We start from the raw sequence: 25,837 nt of genomic DNA, 5'->3' as shown, positions 1-25,837 counted from the left end.
ATTAGACATTTGTCTCAGTAGTAAAGTTCCTATGAATTGGCAATTGAACAGTTCTTATTTTCTTTCCTTCCCTGTTATATGACTGAAGATAGACATTTCCTGAAAAAAGCCAGTCTGGTTGGATAAAGGTGAAAATGCAATGTCAGTCTTCCATTAACTGTCTTCTGTAGAAGACTAGAAATAAAATGTATTCTTCAAATCTTCCTTTATTGTAAAGCCTGATTAAATAACTCAACATGAACAGATTGGGCAGGGTATAAATTCTGTAAGTGTTTGAATAGCCTCCAGATTGCACAGGTAAGAGTAAAAGTTGCTTCTTCTCACCTGCTAGTTGCACTGATTCCTTAGGATTTTGTTTCAGTGGCCTATTTCAAAAAATCTCAATTCAATATTCAAGCCGTATTAAAATATTTTTTCCAAATACTTGAGATTATCAGGGCAAGTCAAAGTGATATCACTGAATCATTTAAAAAAAATACTATCAAAGCCCCACCAGCTGATACTTTTCAGATTCTGTTTTACATGTATTAGTGTAGTAATCATACCCTGTATATTTTAGTTCGGCACAAATGTGCCAGTTAGTAATTTACATACCACAAGGTATTTTATGAACTAACAGTATCTTTTGTTCTTTTAGAACAAATGATTTATTTAGGGAGCCTGTAAACAATGAATTTTAAAGGCCTTTCATGTATAACTAGTTTTTCCAGACAGTACCTGTCAAATTACCTTTTTTTATTTTTTTTTTCAATTTAAATTTGGATAGTATACTGTTTAAATGTATTCATCTAAAGAGCTGCAAAGCTGTTTTTTGAGACACTAAGAATGCAGTCCTGTTCACATTGGTTACATGGTTTTCAGTTTCAAAATTAGCACCTACATTTAAATTTTTGAAAACAGTCGATGAAGGTAGTGGAAATAATTTAGCATCCCTAAATATCTAACTGAAAGGAAAATTTACTGTGAAAATTTACCCACGAAAGCTCATGCTCCAAAACGTCTGTTAGTCTATAAGGTGCCACAGGACTCTTTGCTGCTTTTATAGATCCAGACTAACACAGTTACCCCTCTGATACTGTGAGATGAAGTTATTTGACAGCCTGGCTTCAGAGAAGTTAGCGCTCTGTAGACATTGTGCATTTGAGCAAGTCTTTAAGGCCTCCTGGCCGCTTGGAAGCAGCCTACCAGACAACAAAGGTTTACAGTCTTTAGTTGAAAAGGCTTATGCTGTAGGCCCATGTGGAACCTTTTGCCTGCCCTACACACATGGCTTAACTGCTTTCATCTCACTTAGATTAACTCCATCTGGGGCCATATGTGTCTGCAGCCCCTTTTTGTCTGGTTTATTCAGGACCTGACACTGTGAAATTAGGATGCTCCCAATGTTGAGGAATATCCATGTGGTCTTGACAAAGAAAATGGTGGCTCATCTTAGCCACTCAGTACCTCTGACATCAAATTCCTTGTCTGGAAGAATATTTTCCTTGATGGTGTGACTTAATTTCATAGAGTAACTGAAATTCAGGCACTAATATCTGATCAACTTTATACCACATGCTGAAAGGATGAAGTGGTGCAGTGGAGTCATCTGAGTTCTGCCTTAATAAGAGTATTGCATTGGCAACAGTTTTCCCCATAACTGCATACCCATCTTGAGAAGGACTTTTCCCATATACTTGATGTCAAAAGGCCCTCACAGGTCTCCTTGGAGAGGACTAACTCTTAAATTCCGCTTGGCTTTCTATCATTTAACTGCAGTTCCTCAGGCAGTGCAGTCACTAGGTGACTGCATTTTGCATTGTGATGACATTAAAAGCTGTGTCAAGGCTCGTTCAATCTGAGGTAGAGTTATTGTTTCTATTGCAGTCATGTAAAACAGCCGCATGGCTATGTGGTAGGTTTATAGAGCACTATTGCTTGGTTTTGGCCCCTGGTTTTTCAGTCCTGTAGAACCTGTTTCTGAAGTGGAAGAGTGGGAGCACAATTTGAACTTTCAGTTCAGTTGTTTTGGCATGGTGAAATATTTGAAAATTTTGGATTGTTAGAATGCACTGTACAGGCTGTTGTAATTTAAATAGTTTCGCACTCGCTTTAAAATTATTTTTACATAATGTAGTGTTAATGGAACAATGTCAGTTTAGTCAGGGAGTAAGAGTATATATTTTAGATAATAGCTCTTATATAGTGCTTTTCATGAGTATCTCAAAGGAGAACAGTATCATTATCCTCATTTTACAGATGGGTAAACTGAGGCATAGAGAAACGAAGTGACTTAGCCACTGGCCTTCTAGCAACCTTGGGTAAGCCAGCAATAGAACCCTGGTCTCCTGGGTCTCAGTCCAGTGGTCTTTCCATTAGACCACACTGCCTTCTCAAATCTTGAAATAAAGGAATAGATCAGAGGTCGGCAACCTTTCAGAAGTGGTGTGCCGAGTCTTCATTTATTCATTCTAATCTAAGGTTTAACTTGCTAGTAACACAGAAAGAGACCACCTAAAAATGTTAAAGTGTAAGTCTACAATATATAACTAAACTATTGTCAAGTATCAGTGGGGTAGCCGTGTTAGTCTGGATCTGTAAAAGCAGCAAAGAATCCTGTGGCACCTTATAGACTAACAGACGTTTTGGAGCATGAGCTTTCGTGGGTGAAAGCACATGCTCCAAAATGTCTATTAGTCTATAAGGTGCCACAACTAAACTATTATATGTAAAGTTAATAAGGTTTTTTAAAATGTTTAAGATGCTTCATTTAAAATTAAATTAAAATGCAGAGTCCCCCAGACCTGTGGCCAGGACCCAGGCAGTGTTGAGTGCCACTGAAAATCGGCACGCATGCCATTGGTTGCCTACCCCGGTATAGATGAAAATTTAAGCATCCTATCCAGTAAAACCTGATCTTAGTTTGTGATAACCTCTGTATGTCTGGTTGTTGTGTGGCGTTGAATGAATGAGAGAGGAAGAATGCAGCTGCAAATACAGTAGTTTGATGCTTGGGCTACCTGCTGTGCATTTAGTGATTAAATAAGCTATGATGCTGGTGGCTCTACAGTAGGTATAAATAGAGAAGCACTGAGTAACTAAAACATCCTTATGTACCTTTAAATATTCATTGTAGTTTTTTTCACATTTAATGAAAAAAGAGCTTCTGAAATAGCTGTGCACCTTCAAGAAATAAGTGTCATTAGCTGCTCATGTCTTGCTCTTGGTTATGAGGATTAATTGTATTCTGTGAAATCCATGTTATTCCTTAGATGGGTTTTTTGTATCTGCCGATCAGCCAGACTCATATTGGTGGGGATGATGACATTAATTTAAAGCTAATAATCTTAATTGAACCTGGAGCAAATGTTCAGTTTTTAAAAGTGTGTTACTAAGAACTAAATTGACAAGTCTGATACCATCCAATTATTCTAGAATTGTTGGTGGTTGCTGATATTTTATCATGTTACGATGGTGGTTAGGGGTCGAATGGGAATCATTGTGCTAGGTACTGTACAAACACAAGTGTAAGACTGTTCCTGCCCCAAAGATCTTCCAATCCAAATAAGCAAGACAGACAAAGGGTAGGAGAAAAGAATAGAACATGCATTGTTCACTACCCTTGTAAGAGCAGCAAATGTCGTGTTAGTTAGTTCTGACTTTGTTTTTGCTAGTGGATTTAGGTAGATGTAAAGACTAAGGAAGGCAAGCGGCAAGAGCAAACGCTTAGTCACCACTGGAGTGGTCATCAGTTCCCCGTGTTCCAAGTGTAAGTGTGTTGGGGAGAGGTGTGTGCTGCTTTGGGAGTGTAGGCCTGGCTTTAAAATTAGTCTTCACATTCAGTTATGGCATGGTGACAACAAAAGCAACCTGAGAGAAGTGGAGACTTCCGAAAGTTTTTGTCAGCCAAACCTGAATGGAATTTCACTGGACAAAAGACCCTTCTCTAGCCCATGGACTTTCCCACTGCTAAATTTGAAAAACCTGCTGCGAACATTGAGGGTTTTAGAATTTCTCAAAGTCACAAAAATATTTCACAGTGGAATGTGTTAGCCTAAATACAGGAATGGAGTCTTTGCCAGCTCCCCTTAGAATACAGTTTTAAAGTAGCAACATATTACGTGTTGTCTTTTGTAATTTTAAAACCATCTTTCACTTACTAGCTTCTCTCTACTTCTTTCTTGTAATAGATCATGATACAGTTGTAAAGTTTTTTGTTTTTTTTTTTAAAGTGTGTAATGGGATGGGGTTTATTTCCATTTTGGTAAGCTGATGAGAGACTAATCTGTGAACTGCTTTTAGCTAAAGTCATTGAGCTGTTTTCTACCACTAATCTTCTGTATTGGTTTTATAAATACTTGTTTGATTAATGCTACAATATAAATTCATAAGAATCATTAGAGGTCTTTAAGGCAGATATGAACACATGGACATGTCTTGCTATTCTAAATGCATACTTATAGATACAGATATCTGTATATGACTTATGGACTGATTCAGTTTAAGGACAATAGATTGAGTCTTGTCTTTAAATGTCTGCTGACTTCTCATCAACCACATTTTTTCCCTTGGAGAATGGCATTATTATTCACATTTTATTTGTCATTCCTTTTTTAAAAAAGACAATTGCATAAAAACAGGGCCTCTGTTCCTCAGTGACAAGAAAAGATATACTTCCTCTTTCCAAATTGAAATCATATCCTCTGACACTGAAGTTGGTTACTGTGGAAATGATTGATGTCACAAGATGATTACGGCTTCAGTTTGGGAATGAGCAGCAGAAATGGATCTCTTCTTCAGAAACAACTATCCTCGTTTTGAAGTAGACTATGTTTGTTATTTCCCTGGTTTACTATTACATAGTATAACACAAACACTCAGTTTCTAAAGAAATGTTGTTCAGAGTCCTGAAAGATGTGTTAATACCAGTAGCACTTCAAATTCTTCAGAAACTTAGCACTTTTCTGAGTGGTATGGGCACGTCTCTCTTTCTGTTATTATTAATCATACTAAAGAATGATGTTAGACACAAACCACATGTTGCTGTTGATGCAGGTGTTTTTTTCCCCCCTGTTGCTCTATCTGACCTGTACTTCTGAGATTTATCCTCTTTTTTTTTTTTCCCCCCTTCTTTTTACAGGGCATAATAATAGGGAAAAATAACTGACAGTAGGAGTCTCTGGATATCTGGCAAGGGTTATATAGGTATTTGTACCTCTTTTACAACAGCTGAAATAATGGAATAAAAGCTTAGAAAAAGTCCTCAATAACCCTGCCAAGGAACCTTTAGTCTGCAATGATTGGATGCTGATCTATGAGAGAGAGGATTCTCTCTTTTTAATTCTTCATCCTTCTACTTAGAAGAATCACAGCTTCTTACAGGGCTTGATCTTGCACGGTGTGCTGCTATCTTGCATGGAAGACATGTGGACTACTCACATGGTTAAAGCTATGCATGTGCTTAAGTGCTTTGCTGGATCATGCTAGTGTGCTAAGCACTTTGCAGAACTGAGCCCATAGAGAGAGTCGGCTTAAAAACTGAGCTTTCATTGGACATTCCTCTTCCCTTATAGATTGTGGAATATTCGGTAAGGGCTTTGATCTGGAACATGATTGCGTGTGTGTTTCTGTTTCAGATGCACATCTTTGTTTTTTCTTTTTAAATAAGAATCCGGGGATTGATATATCAAATATTTTGAATCATTTTCCATTGGTTGTCACAAGTGTCTTTCCCTTACTCTTGTACTCTATGCTACATGAAATATTGTGAAATTTTGTATACAGTGAAAGTTTCATTGCAAATCATTAGGCAGTTGTAACTCTGAAGACAGTTTGTCGGTATGTTGAGTAGAAGGAGTGGGTTTTAACTGACTATTTTTTTAAAGTTGTTCCCAACATTAACTTTAAATGGTACTGAACAAGCAGCTGCAATAAGTTGCAGAGAAAGTTATTTTCTAATTATTGTTGAAAAGATTCTCTTGCTTTTTAATATTTAATTTTAGTATAGTGCCATCCATCCAAAAACATCAAAGCTGTTTACACACACTAATAAATTAAGCTTCACATCCCAGTGAAGTAGAGAACTATCTCCATTTTGCATATTTACTATAAGTGTCACAAGAAGTTTGTGGTAGTTCTTGGAATACATCCTAGTTGTCCAAACTCTTTCTTGTGCTTTTGACAGAAAAGAACCCTTGCCCCACCTCTTCTCTACTGAAATTACATTGTGTTTCAGTGAGAAAATATACACAAGTTTATATAAAATTCCTGGTGTTTTGACTTTCAGGCCAGGCACCTGGAATTACTTATATGTGGGGTCTGTAATCACATCACCGGTACAATAATTACTTAGTAAATTTAAATTTCATTTTAACTTTCTTTGGCCACTGATGTGGTCATAGGAATCCAAGGATCATTACCCTGAAATAAAAAGTGCCTGTTTTATATTAGAATGACTACAATTTTGTATTAATAGATGTTTAAATGGCATCAAATCTTTTTCGTATCTAAGAGTGAATTAGTGCATATGCCAATGGTGGCAGATATCGGAGCCTTGGGGCTTTTTCCCCCTTTGCCTTCTGTGGCTTACCGTTCATCTTGAGACAGAGTCAAGGATCATAATTTTCCCTGCTCTCAAGAAATCTTAGTGCTGAGGTTTACTTTTCTCAAAAACAAACAAACAAAACCTATTTTAGTCTGTGATTTCATTCTTTCACTTTCCCCTTCTATCTGGGAAAGGGCTATGTTTGTGTTGGATAAACTTATTAAAAAAAACTGTTCTAAGAATAAATTTAAATACAATTGTCCAGTCCATTGAGTATCAGAATTGGGAGCAAAAAGGAGCAGATGCTAGATATGAAATTTGAGTAGTAACTTTTCCTTCCTTCTCTGGCTAATGGCTAACTTAATTTGATTATTAATGATTCAATTTCAATATATTCAGATGTGTAACTCAGATACTGGTGTATGACTTGTAAAACACAGCATCCTTTGTGAGTCCCATATTTTCTAGCCCTGCACAGATTAATCATTGCCATGTAAACCTGTTCATGAGGCAATGATCCTGCTGTCTCAAATGGTAAATTTGGCTTGTTTTTATGATGCTTCAGTAATAGGCTAAGGAAAATTGTTTAATTATCCATCCAATGGAATGATCTTGAGAAAACTAGAATGAACTCTTTTTTGTTCTTGTCTACACAGAGGCTTTCTTTGACATACCCCTGCCTCTTTTTACTTTAGCATGGTTGAACTGGCTTTCAGTGGTATATTGCATGGTCCTGGCTTGTGCTAACTAAGAATTAGCCAATTGTAATAAAAACTCCAACAGCTGGTTTACACTAGTGCTCTCACAATTACTAGTTCTGGCTGAGTGTCACTAGTGCTAGAAGAATGGTGGGAGAAGTTCACAAAAAACACAGTGTTGGTGAAATCATAGAGCTGCTTAGTCCCAGTGTGGGCTTACCACATAGGGGACCATATGCCTCATGGTTTGGCTCTATTCACACTTGTCAGAGAAACAAAGATATTTTCAGATGTGGTTCCCAACCCTAAATGGGTGGAGCCCAAACTGTACGGGCAGTGCCACCTCCTAAATTAATGATTCAAACCCCTTGCCACCACCCATAGAACTGTAGTAACATTTCATTAAAATAAAATATGGTGCTTTAAGCTGTGATTTGTTTACATTAATCTTTATAAAATAATGTTAATATTAAAACAGTTTTGTAAGCCATAGTTCTACCCTGGGTTTACTGGAAAGATGGCGATGGGAAACTGAAATTATGACACAACAGGAATATAGGGTTAAAATATAGTATATATTTTCACAGCATTGTATATTTTAAGTATCCAAGATAAGTAGAATATTTTCTTCACCCTCAGCCTCTCCTATTGTTGATCTGTCCTCATCAAAGCTGACAGACAGATGTCGTCAGGAGTGACACAAACATTGGGCGCCATTGTGAAACTGGAAGACTAATTAATAATTGAATCCAGATTCTTGCCAAGAATTTCCATTTACTTCAGGTTGGTTTCAAGTGTGCCAGCATTTATGAGGGAGAAGATGATGACTTTTAAGAGGATGACTACATTTTTATGTTAGCGAAACATAAATAACACTATGAAGCGTGTTCCCCATGAACATTTGCAAATTGCTTGAAAGCCTTAACACCCATGTGAGTTAGGTAAATAATATTATACCACTTAGTACCTCCCCGTTTCCCTGCCCATGAAGTGGCTTGCTCAAGTGAGTCAGTGGCAGAGGTGGAAATAAAGCATAGATTTCCAGACCTACAACTTGCTGTATTGGAGCAGACAAGTTGTCCGTCTAGTATTACATCCAGTTTCTGACATCAGCATATGCTTCAGAGTACAGTACAGGAATCCCTATATTGGAAAGCTATTTAATAACCTGCTCATAAGAAGAAATATTTCATGTATGAAATCCCACTCTATTTTCTGCTTTATACATTTTTTGTTAAAATTTGATGAATTCAGGAACAGTGGGATTGATCATATTATTGGATGATTTTTTTTTAAATGGCTGATTACAGGGGACCAGCAGAAAAGACCTATGGTGGGGATCTGATGTGCAAGTTAACTATAGTCTGCATATTAAGGGCCCTTCTCAGAGTACAGGACCAGACCATTGTTCCCGTGTTTACCTCAAGGCAAGATATGCTGTTTCCGTAAAACGGAAAGATGAAACTGTGGTTGAGGTGTGGTGCTTCTGGAGTGAGAGTGGGATGTCTGTAAAATGGAAATAATACATGTTTCATGATGTTGATCCTTGATTGGAAAATTAATCAACAATGTGTAATTAGCACACTGTGCGATGGTGTTTAAGTGGCACATCACTTAGTCATGTGACTTGTTCCAGAAGATTGTGTATATTACAGTACACGACAAATCTGAAAGGAATTCTTTCCAGTTAAAGTAGTATAATTAAAGAAACTTAAACTGAGATTCTTTGTAAGGAAATCGAGTAACTTTTTTTTTTTAAACAAGAGTGTTTAGCACTTAAATCCAGCTATTTCAAACTTGATTTCCTTCAACATATTCAGCTTTCATGTACATGGTTTTCAAAAACTATCCGTAGTTTTGGAACCAAGAAGGAAACCATGGAAAGCTTGAATTCTCCTAGTTGGAGTGAGAATTCTCTAGAGCTTAAGAAGTAGGAGAGCTTCTGTGAGATAAGCATTCCTATTTTGCATATGTCAGGAAACCAAAAATCTCTTTGAACTATAACAGCTCATCTCATTGACATGCTATAATTATTCTACCATTTTAGCTATAGAACATTGTACTATAGGACTAAGCTTGCTAATAAAATCAAAGTCTTAAATACACTCGCCACATTGCGCGAAAAACAAAATACAAACACTTTACCCACAAGAAATGTACAGTAACGAATTGGTGATGGTCGCAGCAATCTTGTGTCTGTGTTCACTTCTGCATTTGTGGATGGGGGGCAATGCTGCAGACCTTCCTTGAATGGGAATCCCTTTGAATTTAGTGAGTGTTGACATACACGCAGAGCAGCTGCTGCATCAGTCCATATAACAGAAAGATAATGGTGGAACAGTCTTTCTTTTTTTTTTTTTTTTTTTTTTTGTATTAGCATATGGCCTATAGGTGACACTGATACTTAGTAGTAGTAGAGGTTTTTCAAATTGCTGAGTCCACATTAGCATCCTCTGAATACGAGGCCTTCATCTTTGAGCTTTGTCTGTTGTTTTTGAGGATGCTCTCTGACAGAAGAAGCTCTCTTGTTGATGGCTCACCTGCACTTGTTTTCCAGCAATGTTGTCTGGTTAAATGTCTGTGGTGGTAGCAGATGTTGCAGTGTTTCAGCCTTTGTGGCTCCTGAGGGAGGTGTGTGTGTATATGTCTATATGGGGAGGAATGTTGCTCTGAAACACTAGACATTTTTCTGTGCTGTGCACATACATGCTGTGCAGTCTCCCGTGCTTTGTCTGCACAGGCTAGAATGGGACACATCCACTGTTGGCTGTACAGTGAAAGCTCCAGTGTAGCTCAGGCATGGTTATCTGTAGGGCTAAATGACACAGCTGTCAAAGTGCCTTTTAGCCATATCTGCATTGTGGATTCCACCACTGCGTCCGCTATTGCAGCTCTGTCAAGGAAGGTGCAGATCTTGAGTTTGAGGTCTTTTGCTCCCCCTACCCCCTTTTTGATTTTCCTCATGACACTTGCCCTAGTGTTTGAAAAGAGGAAAAAGGAGTGACTGGATAGTTGCCTTTATATAAGACAGGAATAATAGGTAGAGCATGTAATTACGTTATGTATTTCAAGTGTTATATTTAATGAGCCCAATATTTGACTGCATGTAGTTGATTCAACAACATTGCTCTGTCTAGTGATTGCATATACACTGTGTAAAGGGTAATTTGATTGTGCTATCTTATATTATTATTATTCCACGTATAAGGTGCCCCTCTCAGTACTTGGAGAAAATTACCTGTACACTGAGATGGCCATATGCATTGTGTGATCAGACTTGAACTGCAAGTGGAAGGTTTTGGAATCGCTCTGTAGTGTTTCTCAAAAGTTTGAGATCTTATGTGTATTAATGATGATATTTTTCTAGAACCTTTTAGAGGTATTATTTAGTTTGGAAGGGGAGGAAACAGAAGTGCTTTGCTATGTATTCAGAGTGAAATGTGTAGCATATTTGGTAGAATATATAAACTGAAAAGATGCCAGATTACCACTTATCTATTTACATTAAAAGTTCTATTTTACTCTCATTCTGTTGACATAACTAGTAGTAGTCCAAGGATTAATAATAAACTAATCTAATCTAACACATTACCATGCCAGAGACTTTCAATTGTAAATGAGCATTATCACATAATGCAGGTTTGCAAAACTACCTGAAAGTTTACCAGGAACAGCACAAAATATAATCTCTCACCCTTTAGCATGACAACAAGGATATATGCTATGGAAAAATATTTTCATTTTCTCACTCCTCAAAAAAGTGACTGACCTGGGGGATTAGAATTTTGCAAATCTGGAATGACACTTGCCCAGGTATGGAAACATTGTACTGTGTAAGCACCAGTTGTAAAGTCAGCTGAGGGAGCACAAAATTAATGTTTTTATGTCACATATAATTTTCCTTTGCTAATGGAGATTTTTTTTCTTTTCCACAATGTGTACCATAGAACTTTTCCTATTGATTACAATTATCTTTATGCATTAAAATTCAGTGTCTGTCTTTAACAGCTGACTAGGTACCAAAAGAATTAAAAACACTTAGAAAATCCCTGCCTTTAAAGTATTAAACTATATAGATTGCACTGAGAGTGCCATTTCTCACAGGGCCTGTGTCTGTGGTAATTTATAGTGGAATATATGTGGGGATTTTAGTGCCTTTATTTCCCTTTTGCATGATTAGACTTCACCAAAACACATTTTCTCTGCTGGTTGTCAGTGAGGCAGATACCATTTGTGTTTATTAAGCAAGTGTAATAAAGTGCACTGCCCAGGTTTTGGACAGCCTCAGGTTTTTTGTGAAGTAATAATAAATGGTATATTTTAAATAGGGAAGGAAACATGGGTTTGGACAGTATTAACCAGTGTTAATTTGCTTTTGTTTAAAACCATCCTTAGTGTTAAATCATGTTTGAGCAAATAAATCTGTTCTTTCAGAGTCTTTATTTGAGACATGAAATTTCTTAAACTGCAAAATATAATATATATATATATAGCAGTAAAGGTCTACAAAGTGTATGAAAAGCATTCTGAGAACTGCGCTTAGTTGAGCTTATCTCCACATGCAATACTGCATTTTGGCACATAACCTCCTTTTGACAATTATCACGTGTACCTGTCTGAATATCAGTGGTGGCAAAATGTATTTATATGCCTGTAACAGTTGCACTGTAATTTTATCTGCAGTTTTCTGCATTTAATTCATTTAAAATGCCTTGGATTGTAGCTGTGGTGTAAAAGCATCTGGATTAAACCTTATCCTTGTTTTAAACAATATTTTATTTCTCTTGATTTGTCTGCAACATTTCATAGGGATGGGGCGCGGAAGAGTGGGGGGAGATGTTCCAGAAGCTGGAATTAAAGAAGGGGGAAGAAGCCTTAAAAATCTAGAAACTGGGGAGGATGGAGGGAAGATGAATGGGAGTGAAAGAGGAGGACAAATAAGACAGAAGGGATTTGGAAGGAAGTTCAGTGTGTGGATGGGGAAATTGGTTTGGAAAGTAATGATATTCCGGAGGGCAGGGGGATGTGACTGCATCAGGAAACAGAGAGGTGCTCAGAAGATCCTCATGTACTGGGGCTTTGAAGGGCCACAACGTTTTTTTCCCTTCCAACCTAGGGAAACTCCCATGAGCCATCCTATGCTAGATGCCTGTGTGGGGATGGGTTGCCACAGTTCTCAACATTCCATTTTCCTCATCTCTCCATGGGACTGATGCTGAAAGATATTAAACTTTTGTAAACCCCTGACCGACTTCAATGGGAATTGAGTGCTCAATACCTCTTGGGATCAGTCCCAGAAGAAAGAGAAAAGTTCTTCCACTGTAAGCACTCTAAAACACAGGCTCTCTAGTCACAAAAGGATAGGGGTTTCAGGCAGTAATGAACACTTTCTGGAGAAGATTTACTTTGTATTCTGATCAGGATTCCTGGGCCCTGTCCACTCCTGCATTGTTTTCCGACCCAGATGCTAAAGATAATTCAAGATTGAACTTTATTTCATAAGTATACAGTAAAACCTCAGAGTTATGAACACCTTGGGAATAGATGTTGTTTGTAACTGAGCAAAATATTATGGTTATTCATTTAAAAGTTTACAGCTAAACATTGACAAAATACAGCTTTGAAACTTCACTATGCAGAAGACAAATGCTGCCTTTAGCCATCTTAATTTAAATGACAGAAACAATTTCCTTATCTTGTCAGATACTTTTTAAAACTTTTCCTACATTTCTTTTTTAGTAATTCACGTCTAATACCATACTGTACTGTTTAGCTCTTTTTGGTCTCTGCAGCTGCTTGATTGCATACTTCCAGTTCCAAATGAGGTGTGTAGTTGACTGGTCAGTTTGTAACTCTGGTGTTCGTAACTCTGAGGTTCTCTTGCATGTAAAAAAGCTAAGGAAAAATCCAATGTGAAGCACAGTATGCAGCGTGTACAGGGATTATAGTTGGCTGGGAAATAAAATTTTTGTAATCCAGTGACTGGGTCACTATTTTTTGTATATTTGAATAGACCAGTGATTTTCTTTCTACTAGACTTTCAATAGCTTTGCTACAGAAACCCAGTTTCAAGTAGGAGAATCTTCCATTTTCTAGTGTTTTTAAAAATCAAAGCATCTTGGAAGCAGAAAATTTTGTTAATTAGGGTTATGGTGACAAGATGCATTCTTTCTTAATTATATAGATTTAGTTTTAATTCCATTAAATTATAGTAAAACCATTCTAAATTGCAATTTTTTGATCTAAAAGGTTTTGCTTGCAAAAGCAAGTCTGTTTATCAAGGATAAGTTTGAAATGCAGTTTTAACTATTATCTTTAAGACCTTTCTACAGTTATTTTGAATAAAGGAACAAATCTGTGTCTCTAATACACGCAGGAGTCCAGTGGCACCTTAAAGACTAACAGATTTATTTGGGCATAAGCTTTTATGGTTTTTTTTTGGATACAGACTAACACAGCTACCCCTCTGATATTTGCGTCTCTGTATTCTATCTAGATTGTGTGCCCTTAATCTCTATTTTATTCAATATCAGTAGGCTTGGCAGAACTAGATTTTATTTTATTTTTTATAATTTTGACTATCAGTGTTTGTTTTTAAGGATTTTTTTTGTTTTATCCACATGATGAAAGGAGTGCATAAGCAATGAAAAATCTTTCATGGACCTATTCAACAGCAAGAAGAAAAATCTATTCTATGTGGTGATAGTGCTGAAGAATGATAGTGGTGTAATACTACTTATAATTATTTGATGATCGTAGATCTAGAGATTTAAAAAGTTAAAACACAAATTGTCTGCATCATATGTCAAAATATAAAAATAAATATCCTTAAATTAAAATCAGTGTTCTTAAGCAGCATTTTTCTTACTTTTGCCTTACTTTATCATCAGTGGAAATATTTTTTTGTCTGTTGTGTGTGGGTGAAATGATGTTTACCAATTTAAAAATCTAATTCTTCCAAGCCTAAATATAATTAACGAATTAATTCCATAAATAAATTTACTGTTCATTTTAACGGATTATTTTGGGAGAAGAAGCTGTTTACCTAAACTGACAAGATGAGGTTAAGAACTCCCTGAAGATACAAAAATGTATAAAGAAATACAAAGACCTGACTCTTTCTCAGTCTTCCCGTTTTCTTGAAGAAAAAAATTATTCATAAATGAAAAATCTGTACTGGAAAAGATACTGTGTAGGTAGTTACTTTTTTAACACTTAAAATTTTATGTAAAGGTTGTCACGGCTCATTTAAACCCTAATATTCAGGGATCTTATTTTGTTCTAAAAACGTGGACTGAGATCTTGGCCACTGAAGTCAGTGGGGCCAGGATTTTACTTTGATCTTTACTGAAAATTGGCATAAAAAGCCTAATGTTCTTAGAGAGCGGCAAGGTCCTTACGCTGATGTCTACTTCTAATATGCTGTTACTGTAGCTTTGTACACAAATCATGCAGTTAAGTTTGTTTAGTCTGGGAAAGAGAAGACTGGGGATGTGATAGTTTTTATGTATGTAAAAGATTGTTATAAAGAAGTGTTAAATTGTTCTCCTCATCCACTGAAAACAGCACAAGAAGTAATGTTCTTAAATGGCAGCAAAGGAGATTTAGGTTAGACATTGAAAGTGTAGGTAAGCACTGAATAACTTTCCTAGGGAAGTTGTGGAATCTCTGTTGTTGGAGGTTATGAAGAACAGGTTAGACAAATACCTGTCAGGGATAGCCTAGAATAATACTTAGACTTGACTCAGTGCCAGGGACTGGACTAAGCGGCCTATTGAGGTCCATTCCAGTCACACATTTCTGTGTGACTGTATGCCCACCCACTCACTGTCCTGTCATAACTTAATTAGCTGAATGGGTTTTGCTCAGATATTAAATCACTCGGTAGTGAGAATGGACTCAAAGGGGGTTACTGATCTATCCAAATGAAGTCACTTTTCTTTATTATATATACTATTGTGCTAAGGTTCTTGACATCTTTAAAAAAAAAAACTTTTTGGTGGTTAACTGATCAGTAAGGCAAAGATTTTTGTCATGGATATTTTTAGTAACCGTCACTGACAGGTCACAGGCAATAATGAAAAATTCACGGAAGCAGTAACCTGTCCTTGACTTTTACTAGAAATATCCATAACCAAATGAGGAGCCTTGGCATCTGCCATGGGCTGGGAGCTCCAGGAACCCCCTCCGTTGGTGGCTTCAGGCAGTGGGGGCCCCCCTTGCTGGCCAGGAGAAGCAGGGGCCCTTCTTCCCCCTTCCTGCTTGTCAGCAGCGGGAGGTACCCTGCAGTTCTATGCCTCCACAGGCGATAGGGGACCCTGCAGCTCCCAGCTGATGCTGGCTGAAGTCACAGAGGTCTTTGGAGGTCACAGAATCTGTGCCTTCCTTGCCCTCCATGACTAAATGACAGCCTTATTGATACCTCTGGAATTCAGGGTTCATATCACACTTTTAAATTGATGTATATTAAAACTGCCCAGTGTACTCACCTGTCAAAGATGACAACATGAACTGATTCTATCACTTGATTTGAGAACGTAGACTTGATGAAGTCATTGTTGCAACTTTTTTATGGTATGGGAGCTTCTTTCGTATAGTCTGTAGTATTCAAATTTGTTCTGACCACTTAGTTTCTAATGATGGCTTGCATTTTGAAATATATCACCATTGCGACTTGAGTGTGATGGAAACTACACCCCTCTTCTGCCCAGCAAAATAATCCTAGCATTAGTGTCTGGATTTTATTCTGTTTTGAACTGTTTGATTAGTACTACTTAAATGGAAGACATGACAGTTGTGTTTTATTGAGATGAAAGGCATGATAAATCTGCTAAAATAATGCTGTTTAACAGGGTGAATGGATAAGTTGTTTCTCAGCAGCATCTAGTAAAACTAAAATACTTATAAACATCAAACACTTAATCTTGCAGCAACATGGCAAGGACAGCAGTTATCTTGTTCATCTCCAATTTTGGTTAAATTTTTGACTTTTTGGAAAACTATCTTTTCTTTTCAGATCTTTCAAAGAACAGATTTACTGAAATTCCTCCAGAGGTCTGGCTGTTTGCACCACTTGAGACTTTAAATTTGTATCACAACTGCATCAAGTCCATTCCTGAAGCCATCAAAAATCTGCAGATGTTAACATATCTTAATATTAGGTGAGTAACTCTTTTTTTCCTGTTGATGTCTTGGGATTATATATAGACATCAGGAAAGATGGCATTCATCCTCCTCAGGACCTTGATTACTTTTGTTCCCTGCTTTTCCTCAGCTTGGTAAACGTTGTTCTATAGTTCGTTTGTCTTTGGTTGTAGATCAAGTAGCTCCTTCTTCCTTCATGGGAAGGAGTTGACTGTATTCCATATTCCAAACAATAATTTGCAGAAGCTAACTATGTGGGAAGCTAATGGAAGTTTTCTTTCTTTCTGGTGCTATGCAGATAAAAGTGCATATGAAGGTTGGAAATAGGCTGTAGAGCCTGGATTATTCTGTTCAGAAGGCTCTAGTGACTTAGCACACAAATGAGTAGCAAGAGAGTAGACTGTATTACTGAAAACAAATAATGGGATCTTGAGATGAAAGAAACACCAGCTTTACAGGAAGAATTACTTACTTATAAAGTGTAATTGGTATACATAAATATTGTATGGGCCATTATGGAAAACTATAACCTTCCCATGTGCAGTTGAGACTTGTTTTCTACAGTATGCCCAAGTTTTGGTCCCTGATCACCTAAAAGCTTCTGGAATAATCTCGTCCACTATACATTTTGCACATGGGATTTGTGACCATCCGTCATTTTGCTCTTGTCAAGTTTGAGGTGACTTGATTGCTAGAGAGAGAGGACTCAGGACAAATAATTGTTAATCATGTCTTGAAAGCGCCAATGCGCCGTGCCTCCGCCCCACCCCCATCCTTTCCTTTTTTTGTTTAGTCAGAAGCTTGTGGAGATGTAGTATACAGGGCCAAATTTGAAACAGGAAGGAATATTTAGGAAGTTACGCACTGGCAAATTTGCAGAGTAAGAATGGTCTGTCTTGTGGAGGTTTTAAAGAACAGTAGTGACATCTGAGAGACCTATGCTGTTTTTCTTTTCCTGTGCAAAGGGCTGTAAAGCACAATCCTTTTCTGCTTCTGGGGATAAAAGATGCAGGAAAAAAAACTCTTCGAACAAGACAAGAACAAATGCAAATTTAAGTAGGGGGTTTTATTTCTGCATTGAAGCAGGTTCTTGGGGTATTTGAGTGGCCTGTTCCATGATGTGCTTTACTTCTCTGGGGAAGTATCCTTGCTTGGTGAAGAGGACAACGGACTCAGGCACTCCTGCAGGATCTGTCTCTGTGGTTACCCAAAACAGCTCCCTCAACTCTCCCTCTGTGTTGCTAGTCAAAATCATTGTATAGCTTGAGTGTTTCACAGTTTGGTCCATCATTCTCTTGAGCTAGGCTAGCTGGAGTGGAGTAACTAGACTCTACTGTTGGAATGAAGATAAGCCCTAACAGAGGTCTGGTCTACACTAGAAAATTAGATCAATCCAGCTACATTGCTCAGGGGTGAGAAAAATTCACACCCCCAGAGCCACATAGTTTAAGCCAATCTAAATTCACTTGTAGACAGTCTTCCATCAATCTCAGTACTGCCTCTTGGAGAGATGAGTTACCTACACCGACAGGAGAACTCCTGCCATCAGCGTAGGTCAGTGGGTCTCAAACTTTTTTACTGGCGACCCCTTTCACACAGCAAGCCTCTGAGTATGACCTCCCCCCCCGCATAAATTAAACACACTTTTTAATATATTTAACACCATTGTAAATGCTGGAGGCAAGCAGGGTTTAAGATGGAGGTTGACAGCTCGTGACCGCCCTTGTAATAACCTCACGAGCCCCTGAAGGGTTCTGACCTGCAGTTTGAAAATCCCTGGCCTAGGTAGTATCTATTCCAAAGTGCAGCTGTTCTCCTGTAGCTTTTCAAGTGTAGACAAGCCCAGAGATTCAGTTTACAAGTCAATAGGTTTGCTTATTTTGTCTCGTTTATCTTCAGTCTGTTTCACTTGACATTACTTGTATAGGCTGGTCTGCCAAGATGTTGAAATGTTTTTATAATTGCATCTTGTTCCCTAGATTTACATCATATTATTGGAAGACTAAATTATTACACTAGAATGCTATTTTATTCATATTGAATGGGGACATGGAATTTATTTGGCTAAGGCAGGCTTTTTTCATGTGAGTGATTCACACTGAGAAACACAGTTAAAATTTGAATGAGGGGTATTGCTGTGTATTTTAATACCTATTGGAACAGAGAGAATGTTTTCTTGGAATTCATACAAGCTTCAAAAGACTATTTCATTGTAATCTTTTTTTTCCCTTTTTAGTCGAAATCTTTTAGCAACATTGCCAAAATACCTGTTTGACCTGCCACTTAAAGTTTTGGTTGTCAGTAATAATAAGCTGGTATCCATTCCAGAAGAAATTGGAAAGTTAAGAGACCTGATGGAGTTGGTGAGTATAATTGTGTACACCAGTGTTAAGTGTATTTACAGTGTAGATAACTTATTAGTGCTGTAAAAAATGTAATTTGATACTACTACTATTAGTAGTTTATTATGGTAGTACAAGGGGCTGACTAAGAGTGGGGCCCTGTTGTGCTAAGCACTGTACAGAGTAGAAGACAGTCTCTGCCGTAAAGAGCTTATAGCATAAAGACACCCATATGGTCGGGGAAGCAGATATGAGACAAAGCAGTGTGAACAATATGACGGCAGCAAATGTCATGTTGTTGCCTATTTTTTTTTAGTGGGGGGTGTAGGGAGGGAATTATGTAGGAGATAAGCTAACAGGGAAGGGGAAGTGAGGGGGACAGTACAGAGGAGAAAAGTGTAAGAGAGACAAGTGTGGAGTTAAACTGAGGTGAAGAGACTGTAAGGGGTGGACAGGATGGAGAGGATTGGCGCTAACAGCTGATTGGCACAGGGCAAAGAAAGACAAGTCAAAACTGTGAGGAGTTCTCTAACGGTATGTTTACACAGTGCTTTGAAGCCAGGGGAGCAAGTCTCTCAGCCCAGGTTGACAGCCTTGAGCTAGCATGGCTCCTGCTAGCATTCTAAAAACAGCTATGTAGACCGCTCTTTGAAGTTGTGGCTTGGTTGGAGCTTGGGGCATGAAACCTCAGGGAGGGGGTTATCTGTTTACTTGGGCTGGGAGGCTTGGTCTTGTGGGCTCCAAAACTCTCTGTAGCCCTACCCGAAATGTCCAGAGCTCCCTACTTTGGCTCCTTGTGCTCCTCCTGGCTGGAGTCCGACTGGTTCCCCGCTATAGTTTTTCCCAAAGGCCATGTGACAGGGACAAGCTAAAGAACCTCCTGGATCCTAATCCCTCCAGGTTGTGAGGACCCTCTCCTATACTGTTCTGGGTCCAGGGGGATGTGATACATTGCTGCAGAATGCCAACTTAGTTATTGCATGGTCAGCATTTGATAGCATGTTACAAAAGTACAGTAGATTGCAGAACTCAAAGTACAGTTACAAAGTTATTAACAGTTTAGAATAAATGAACATTGAAATAAGTAAGTAATCAAACTTTCTCTTAATACATTGACATGAAAGATTTGGGAAACCTGTATTTATTGAATACGGTTTCTCAGTTTAATATGTAGTAACAAGTAAATTACGAAGGAATGTAGCTTCACTTACTATAAAATGAAATTGGGTCTTTTAACTTAATTTTTGCGGTAGTTCATCTGTAACAGATAATACTTAATCTAGAACATTGCCCTCACACCTGTAATGAAACATGAGCATATTCCAGGTCCCAGCTTTTTTATTTTAAAAAGTCAGAAATAAAGATTTAACTCAGTTTCCTTTGTGAAAAATATTAGTGAAATGAATGCCCATTGTTTATCCTATCCCTTTCTCTCGTGGGTCTGTACTATATCTTCTGTGTGGATAAAGAAACTTTTTGGGGGGTTGGGAAATGGTATCTTTCATATGTTTAAAATGTGTTTACTCACTGTTTAAAGCCTCTTGAAGCTGACATCTTTGCCATTTGAAAATGGGATAAATGTTCTTACTATTGGGGATTTTACAGGGGTTTCATAAAGTTCATCTTCAAAAACCAAGTAAGAGTGAATTGCCATGTAATAATTAATGTGAGGAGGTAATCTGATATTAAGTAAAGATTAGTTTTTTGCAGTCTGTCTACAATTGCACCCAGAATGGAGTCTGAGTGTACTAATGGCTGTATAATAACTTGATAAAACAATGAGGACCTGGGCTAGATCTGGTGACTTGTCAGTGTTGAGGTGCACTGTTATCTCACTGTACCTTGTAAACAGCCTACCCCCTATTTGTGTAGCAATTCAGACTCAGTGCCTTTGGTAATATAATTGTGTATGCTGTTCTAGTCACTTCTGCAACATTTTAAATGTTCGTTCTTATACTGTATATATGTAGAACTTGAAAATTCTGGCTTTTTAAAATTACAGATCCATGGGATCACTCACTGACCGAAATCTAGACCTGCAGTTCTCTGTATATGCGCATGTAAAATATTGCCAGAAATAAAAAATCCACCACAAGGTGTAAAATGTGATCTTGAATATTAAATATAGCTCCTGTATGTGGGTTTGTGCTCTACTCCCTTTACTGTAGTGGTTTTGAAGCACACTGCCAGCTGCACACAACATGAAGGTGTTTTTAATCCTGGTGCTTAAATACCCTTTCATGTTCATTTCCACTATTATTTGATATCTGCATTAGAGATAACATCTCTCGCCCGTCAAGTAGGCATACTGTCTTTATTCTAAAGACTCAGAGCAACAGTTGCCAACCAAGAATATTGATGAGTATTTTTAAAAATATTAACCATTCCAACTCTATTTTTGTCCCTTAAAAAAAATATTTTCACTTCGTGTATGTCACCACTCTGCATTATAATTATCAAGAAAATTCAACAGATTAAAAAGCATTTGTTGCCACAAATAAAACTGAAGTGTAAATTTTTAATGTTTTTATTACCCTTCCTTACTTACTCCATGGACTTGGAATAGAAAACTCTGTTAAACTATTATTTAAGTGTACTGAAAACTGGTTAACAATCCAAGTTGAACATTTAAGATTGGTAGGCAACCCAAGTAGTCAAATGGATGCTGGAGAGAGATGTTCGGAAGGAATTCTGTCCTAAAGTAAGGAGGCAGAAGAGAGAGAATGGGCACATGTATGCAGGAGTGGAGTCACTTGTCCCACCACCTGAGCAGGAGCGCTGCACAGGAGAGAAGCTGGATTTACATCTAAGGACCTACCCTTTAAAATCAACAACCAGTTTTCATCTGCAGCATTGGGTAGTTAGATATGTAAGTGTTATCATTGCACACATGAATCACGGCGGGAAAACAAGCTATAGGTCTCTCTTGTTGAACCAGTGTTCAGCCAGGTTAGAAATAAGTTTTTAGGTCTTCTCTATATTTTATTAAAGCTTATGCTAAAATTATCTAAGACATTGGTTAATAAAGAAGTTTCTGTTCATCAGAGTATAATGTTAAATTGTCCAAAAAGTAGCAAGTTTGATTTAAAAAGTCATAAAATGGATATAATACAGAATCTGCAACATCTCAAATTAGGGTTAATAAATTTAACAATACATTTTAAATATCAGTATCCAAATACTCAGATACATCACTCATGGAAACTTTAGCTTGTGGAAAATATAATGATGAGTGTAGATTGTCCCTCAATAATTGAAAATTTAAAGTAGGTTGTCCATGAATAAATATGGTCCACCAGAGAAGAATTTCAACTACTTTTCTATCTTTGCTTCTCATTGGCACTGTAGGTCATTTCTCCTGGTATTGCCAATTTCTAGTGATATGTTCTAGTCAAAATAAATGTCTCTTGATCACCTGATGGTGTCTGATGCTGTGAGTCACTGCTTTAGCTGGGCACTGAGCTGACCGATTCCACATTCTAGTAGCATTCGCTTGTTACCAGGATCCTGGGTACCCCAGGTTCCCACAATCAGTCCGTGTGTTTGAACCTTGTAACCCCTGGCACTCAAAGCATCAGCCAGGGGAGTGTATTTCTCCAGCTTTCGAGCTCTGGCACTGCAGAAGGCCGGAGTTCTGTTCTCAAAAGGAACTGTGTCGTCCACCATGACTACCACCTTCTTTTCTTCATTAGTAATGACTATGTCCAGTTGCAGTTAATTCTCTGTTCCAGGGACGGTGGAGTTCATGGCAATCTTTGCCACAGTTGGTAGAATTGATTTGATTAGGTGGTCTTGGATAGTGGTGTGGTGCAGCTGGCAGGCTTTGAAGTTGGGTTTGCAGCTGCACAAGATGTGGGGGGTTGTTTCGTTAGCACAGTCAGATTTTCTGCATTGGCTCCGTTCAGCAGGATGCAATTGAGCCAAACCCTACTGATGAATTTCCAGTCAGCGAATCAGGTGAAACTGTCCCTGGGGAGGAAGTGGTTGCTAGCATCCCACTTGTTTGTCACCTCAAAAGCTTTGCCCTGGTCCGACTTCCGTCTGAAGTTTTCCACTTACTGCCAATGGATGGCATCCTTCAGTGTCCTCTTGAGTATGGTCCTTGCTGTCGGAGTAATGACTGTGTGCTCGGTGTTCTTGACCTGTGGCACCAAGACTCCCAGCTCCTGATGTTCCTCATACCATGTCCAGAGGTGGCCAATAAACTGCTGCAGCCATCGTGTAGCATTATAGGTACAAGACCAAGTGAAGCCAAGTCTCCCCAGTCTGTTCCAAATTCGCCTTCCAGGGAGCCACTCAAGTATGTGGCGACATCTTGGCCGGAAGGGGACCTAGCTGTTTGCTTCCTGCTGACATCATGCACAGTACTGGCTGCAGTGCTCCTCACCATAGCGTCCTGGTATATCAAAAGACGGAATGTGTGAGTGATCACTGCAGTGTTGCATACATCACCATTCAAAGGATATTGACTCTACCCTGCCTATGCAAGATGTCAGTAGTAATAAGCTCGATAGTATTCATCACCATACAAATTTTGACAGGTTTCCACGCCCCTTTTAGGGCTTATGTCCCGCCTTCCCACCCCCCGTTTCCATTGGCGCAAGAGTGTGGCGCCGTCGGCCATTTTGAAAAAAGTGTGCGTGTATGTGTTTGACTAGGGGAAGTGTTGTGTATGTTTGTGCTTGGTGATATGAAGAGAAAAAGGTTGAAAGAAGAGTGTGAAGAGAAAAAAAGAGAGTTTGAGTAAGGTTTAGAGGAAAAAGAAATTTGAAAGAAGAGAGGTAAGTTATTGAAGAAAAGAGGCTGGTAAAGGCAGGTTATGAAAGAATAGAAAGATTTTTGTTTTTAAAGGGTTAGTTAGTTTGAAAGAAGACAGATTTTTAGTGAGTTTGAGTAAGGAGAGATGATGGTAAAGAATAGAAAATTTTGAGATAAATGTAAAAAGTGTATTAAATATCAGGGTGAATTAAGAGAAAAGTTAAATAATATTGAAAGCTAGGTTTATAAAGGGAATTTACTAAGGCAAAACCTGTTTCGTAAGCGCAGGATAAAAAAGCGTTGAAGCTATTCAATACCAGTGTAAATTAAAAAAAAAAAAAAAGAGCCCCCTTTGCAAAGGGCAAAGATAGACAGCACATGGTGGAATCAAAAAGAGAGAGTGAGAGAAAAAATGACATTGGCGCCAAAGTGTGGCGCCGACGGCCATTTTGAAAAAATGTGTGTGTGTGTATGTGTTTGACTAGGGGAAGTGTTGTGTATGTTTGTGCTTGGGTAGATGGAGAGAAAAAGGTTGAAAAAAGTGTGAGAGAGTGTTAAGAGAAAAAAAGAGTTTGAGTAAGCTTTAGAGGAAAAAAAGGAAATTTGAAAGAAGAGAGGTAAGTTAGTGAAGAAAAGAGGCTGGTTATGAAAGAACACAAAGATAGAACTTAAAAAAAAGGAAATATTTGTTTTTGAAGGGCTAGTTTAAGAAACAAGTTAAATAATATTGACAACTAGGTTGAAAAAGGAAAAGGCAAAACCTGTTTGGGAGGCCCAGGGTAAAAAAAGGTGAATAAAAAGGCATTGAAACTATTGAATACCAAAATAGGTTAAGAAAAAAGCATTAAAAACATTAAAAACTAGGTTTAAAAGGGGAATTTACTAAAGCAAAACCTGTTTAATAAGCACATGGCCAAAAACTATAAAGGGGTACTAAGAAAAAAGCATTTAAAATGATTAAAAACTAAGTTTAAAAAGAGAATTTACAAAGGCAGAACCTATTTGGTAAGCACAGGGTAAAAAAGTGAATAAAAAAGCATTGAAACTATGCAATATCAGTGTAGATAAAGAAAAAAAGAGGTTAAAAGAAAGAACAAGATAAGAAAAAAGAGCAAAGATAGAGAGCACATGGTGGAATCAGAAAGAGAGAGAGAAGCAGGCAGAGTCTGTTTAGTAAGCACAGGGTGAAAAAATGAACAGAAAAGCATTCAGAATCAGGGTGGGTTAAAAGAAAGAACAAGACAAGAAAAGGGAAAAGAGAGCCCCTTTGCAAAGAGCACATGGTTGAGTCAGAGAGAGAGAGAGAATTTTTACCTTTGCAGTTTTTCTGTAAAATGAGGCAGCTTTCCTGGTTCAAACCCTCTCAGGCTTGTTATCACCGCCTTTGGATCGGACCAATCAGAGGTGGTTTTACAACAGCGTCACAGAATTCATTTTCCTGAACCAATCCTAGTGTCCCAAGATTTTAAACAAGAGCCAACTCCCTCCCCCCCTTCCTTTTAACTGTTTTATTCTTATCTAAAGAAACAGACCCCCCAGCATTTTTTTGCCATGTAGCCCTTTTACAGGGTTTTTTTTAATAAAAGTTAAATTCATAAGCTTTTAGTAACACCATTTTTTAAAGTTTTTCCCCTAGGTTTTAAACTAACAGGGGTTTGTTTGTTTTTTAGTAAAAACAATGTGAAGCTGTAGCAAAGCTCCTGTTAGCAAAGCAGCTTCTGTGAATCAGTGGATCACAGAGGAGTTTGCTTTTTTACCTGCTTTTTAACAAACACAGGTTAAAGTTACATTAAGTTTTGCAAAGGGATAATGGCTTAAAATGACAAACCTAAAACACATTTCTTTTACATTTGTGTTGTCATAGAAAAGAGCAGGCAGAAGCACCCCAGGTTTTTAGTAACAGACAGTTTATAAACCCCTTATTTTGTAAACCAGTGGATTAGAAAGACAAAGCAAAGCGCCTGTTAGCAAAGCAGCCTCTGTGAGTTAGTGGATCAGAGATAAGAAGGCTGCTTCTGACCCAAACTTTTTAACAAACATATGTTAAAGTTACATTAAGTTTTGCAAAGGGATAATGACTCGAAAAGACAAACCTAAGACACAACCCTTTTGTATGTGTTGTAATAAAAAATTATGCAGAAGCACCCTAGGCTTAAAACCCCAGGTTTTTAGTAACAGACGGTTTATATTTCCCTTATTTTGTAAACCACTGGATTAGAGAGAAAATTGCTTCTTTCCCCACTTTTTAACAAAGAGAGGTAAAAGACATGCCAAAATGAAGGCACAGTCCTTTGGTATAGGTGTTTTAATAAAAAAAAGATCATGCACAAACAGTCTAGGGTTATAAAAGTAATGTATAGTGACAAAAAAAA

At 37.9% G+C, this 25,837-nt stretch overlaps 1 protein-coding gene across 3 annotated transcripts in view; it reads left to right on the top strand.

The window, feature by feature from the left end:
* Positions 1–25,837, top strand: part of LRCH2 (leucine rich repeats and calponin homology domain containing 2) — an 89,974-nt gene that overhangs the window by 14,971 nt on the left and 49,166 nt on the right. For 2 of the 3 annotated variants that reach the window (XM_050964912.1, XM_050964911.1), the window contains exons 2-3: positions 16,238–16,382; positions 18,602–18,728. In XM_050964912.1, the coding sequence (XP_050820869.1) occupies positions 16,238–16,382; positions 18,602–18,728 (272 nt within the window). Of the gene's footprint in view, positions 1–7,860; positions 8,005–16,237; positions 16,383–18,601; positions 18,729–25,837 lie in introns of all 3 variants that reach the window. The other variant, XM_050964913.1, reaches the window with a different exon arrangement.

This window comes from Gopherus flavomarginatus, chromosome 8 (assembly GCF_025201925.1).
Source record: "Gopherus flavomarginatus isolate rGopFla2 chromosome 8, rGopFla2.mat.asm, whole genome shotgun sequence".
In the NCBI taxonomy this organism is placed as follows: Eukaryota; Metazoa; Chordata; order Testudines; family Testudinidae; genus Gopherus; species Gopherus flavomarginatus.
Note: the sequence above shows the minus strand (reverse complement) of the source record. Positions and strands in the feature narration are given on the sequence as shown.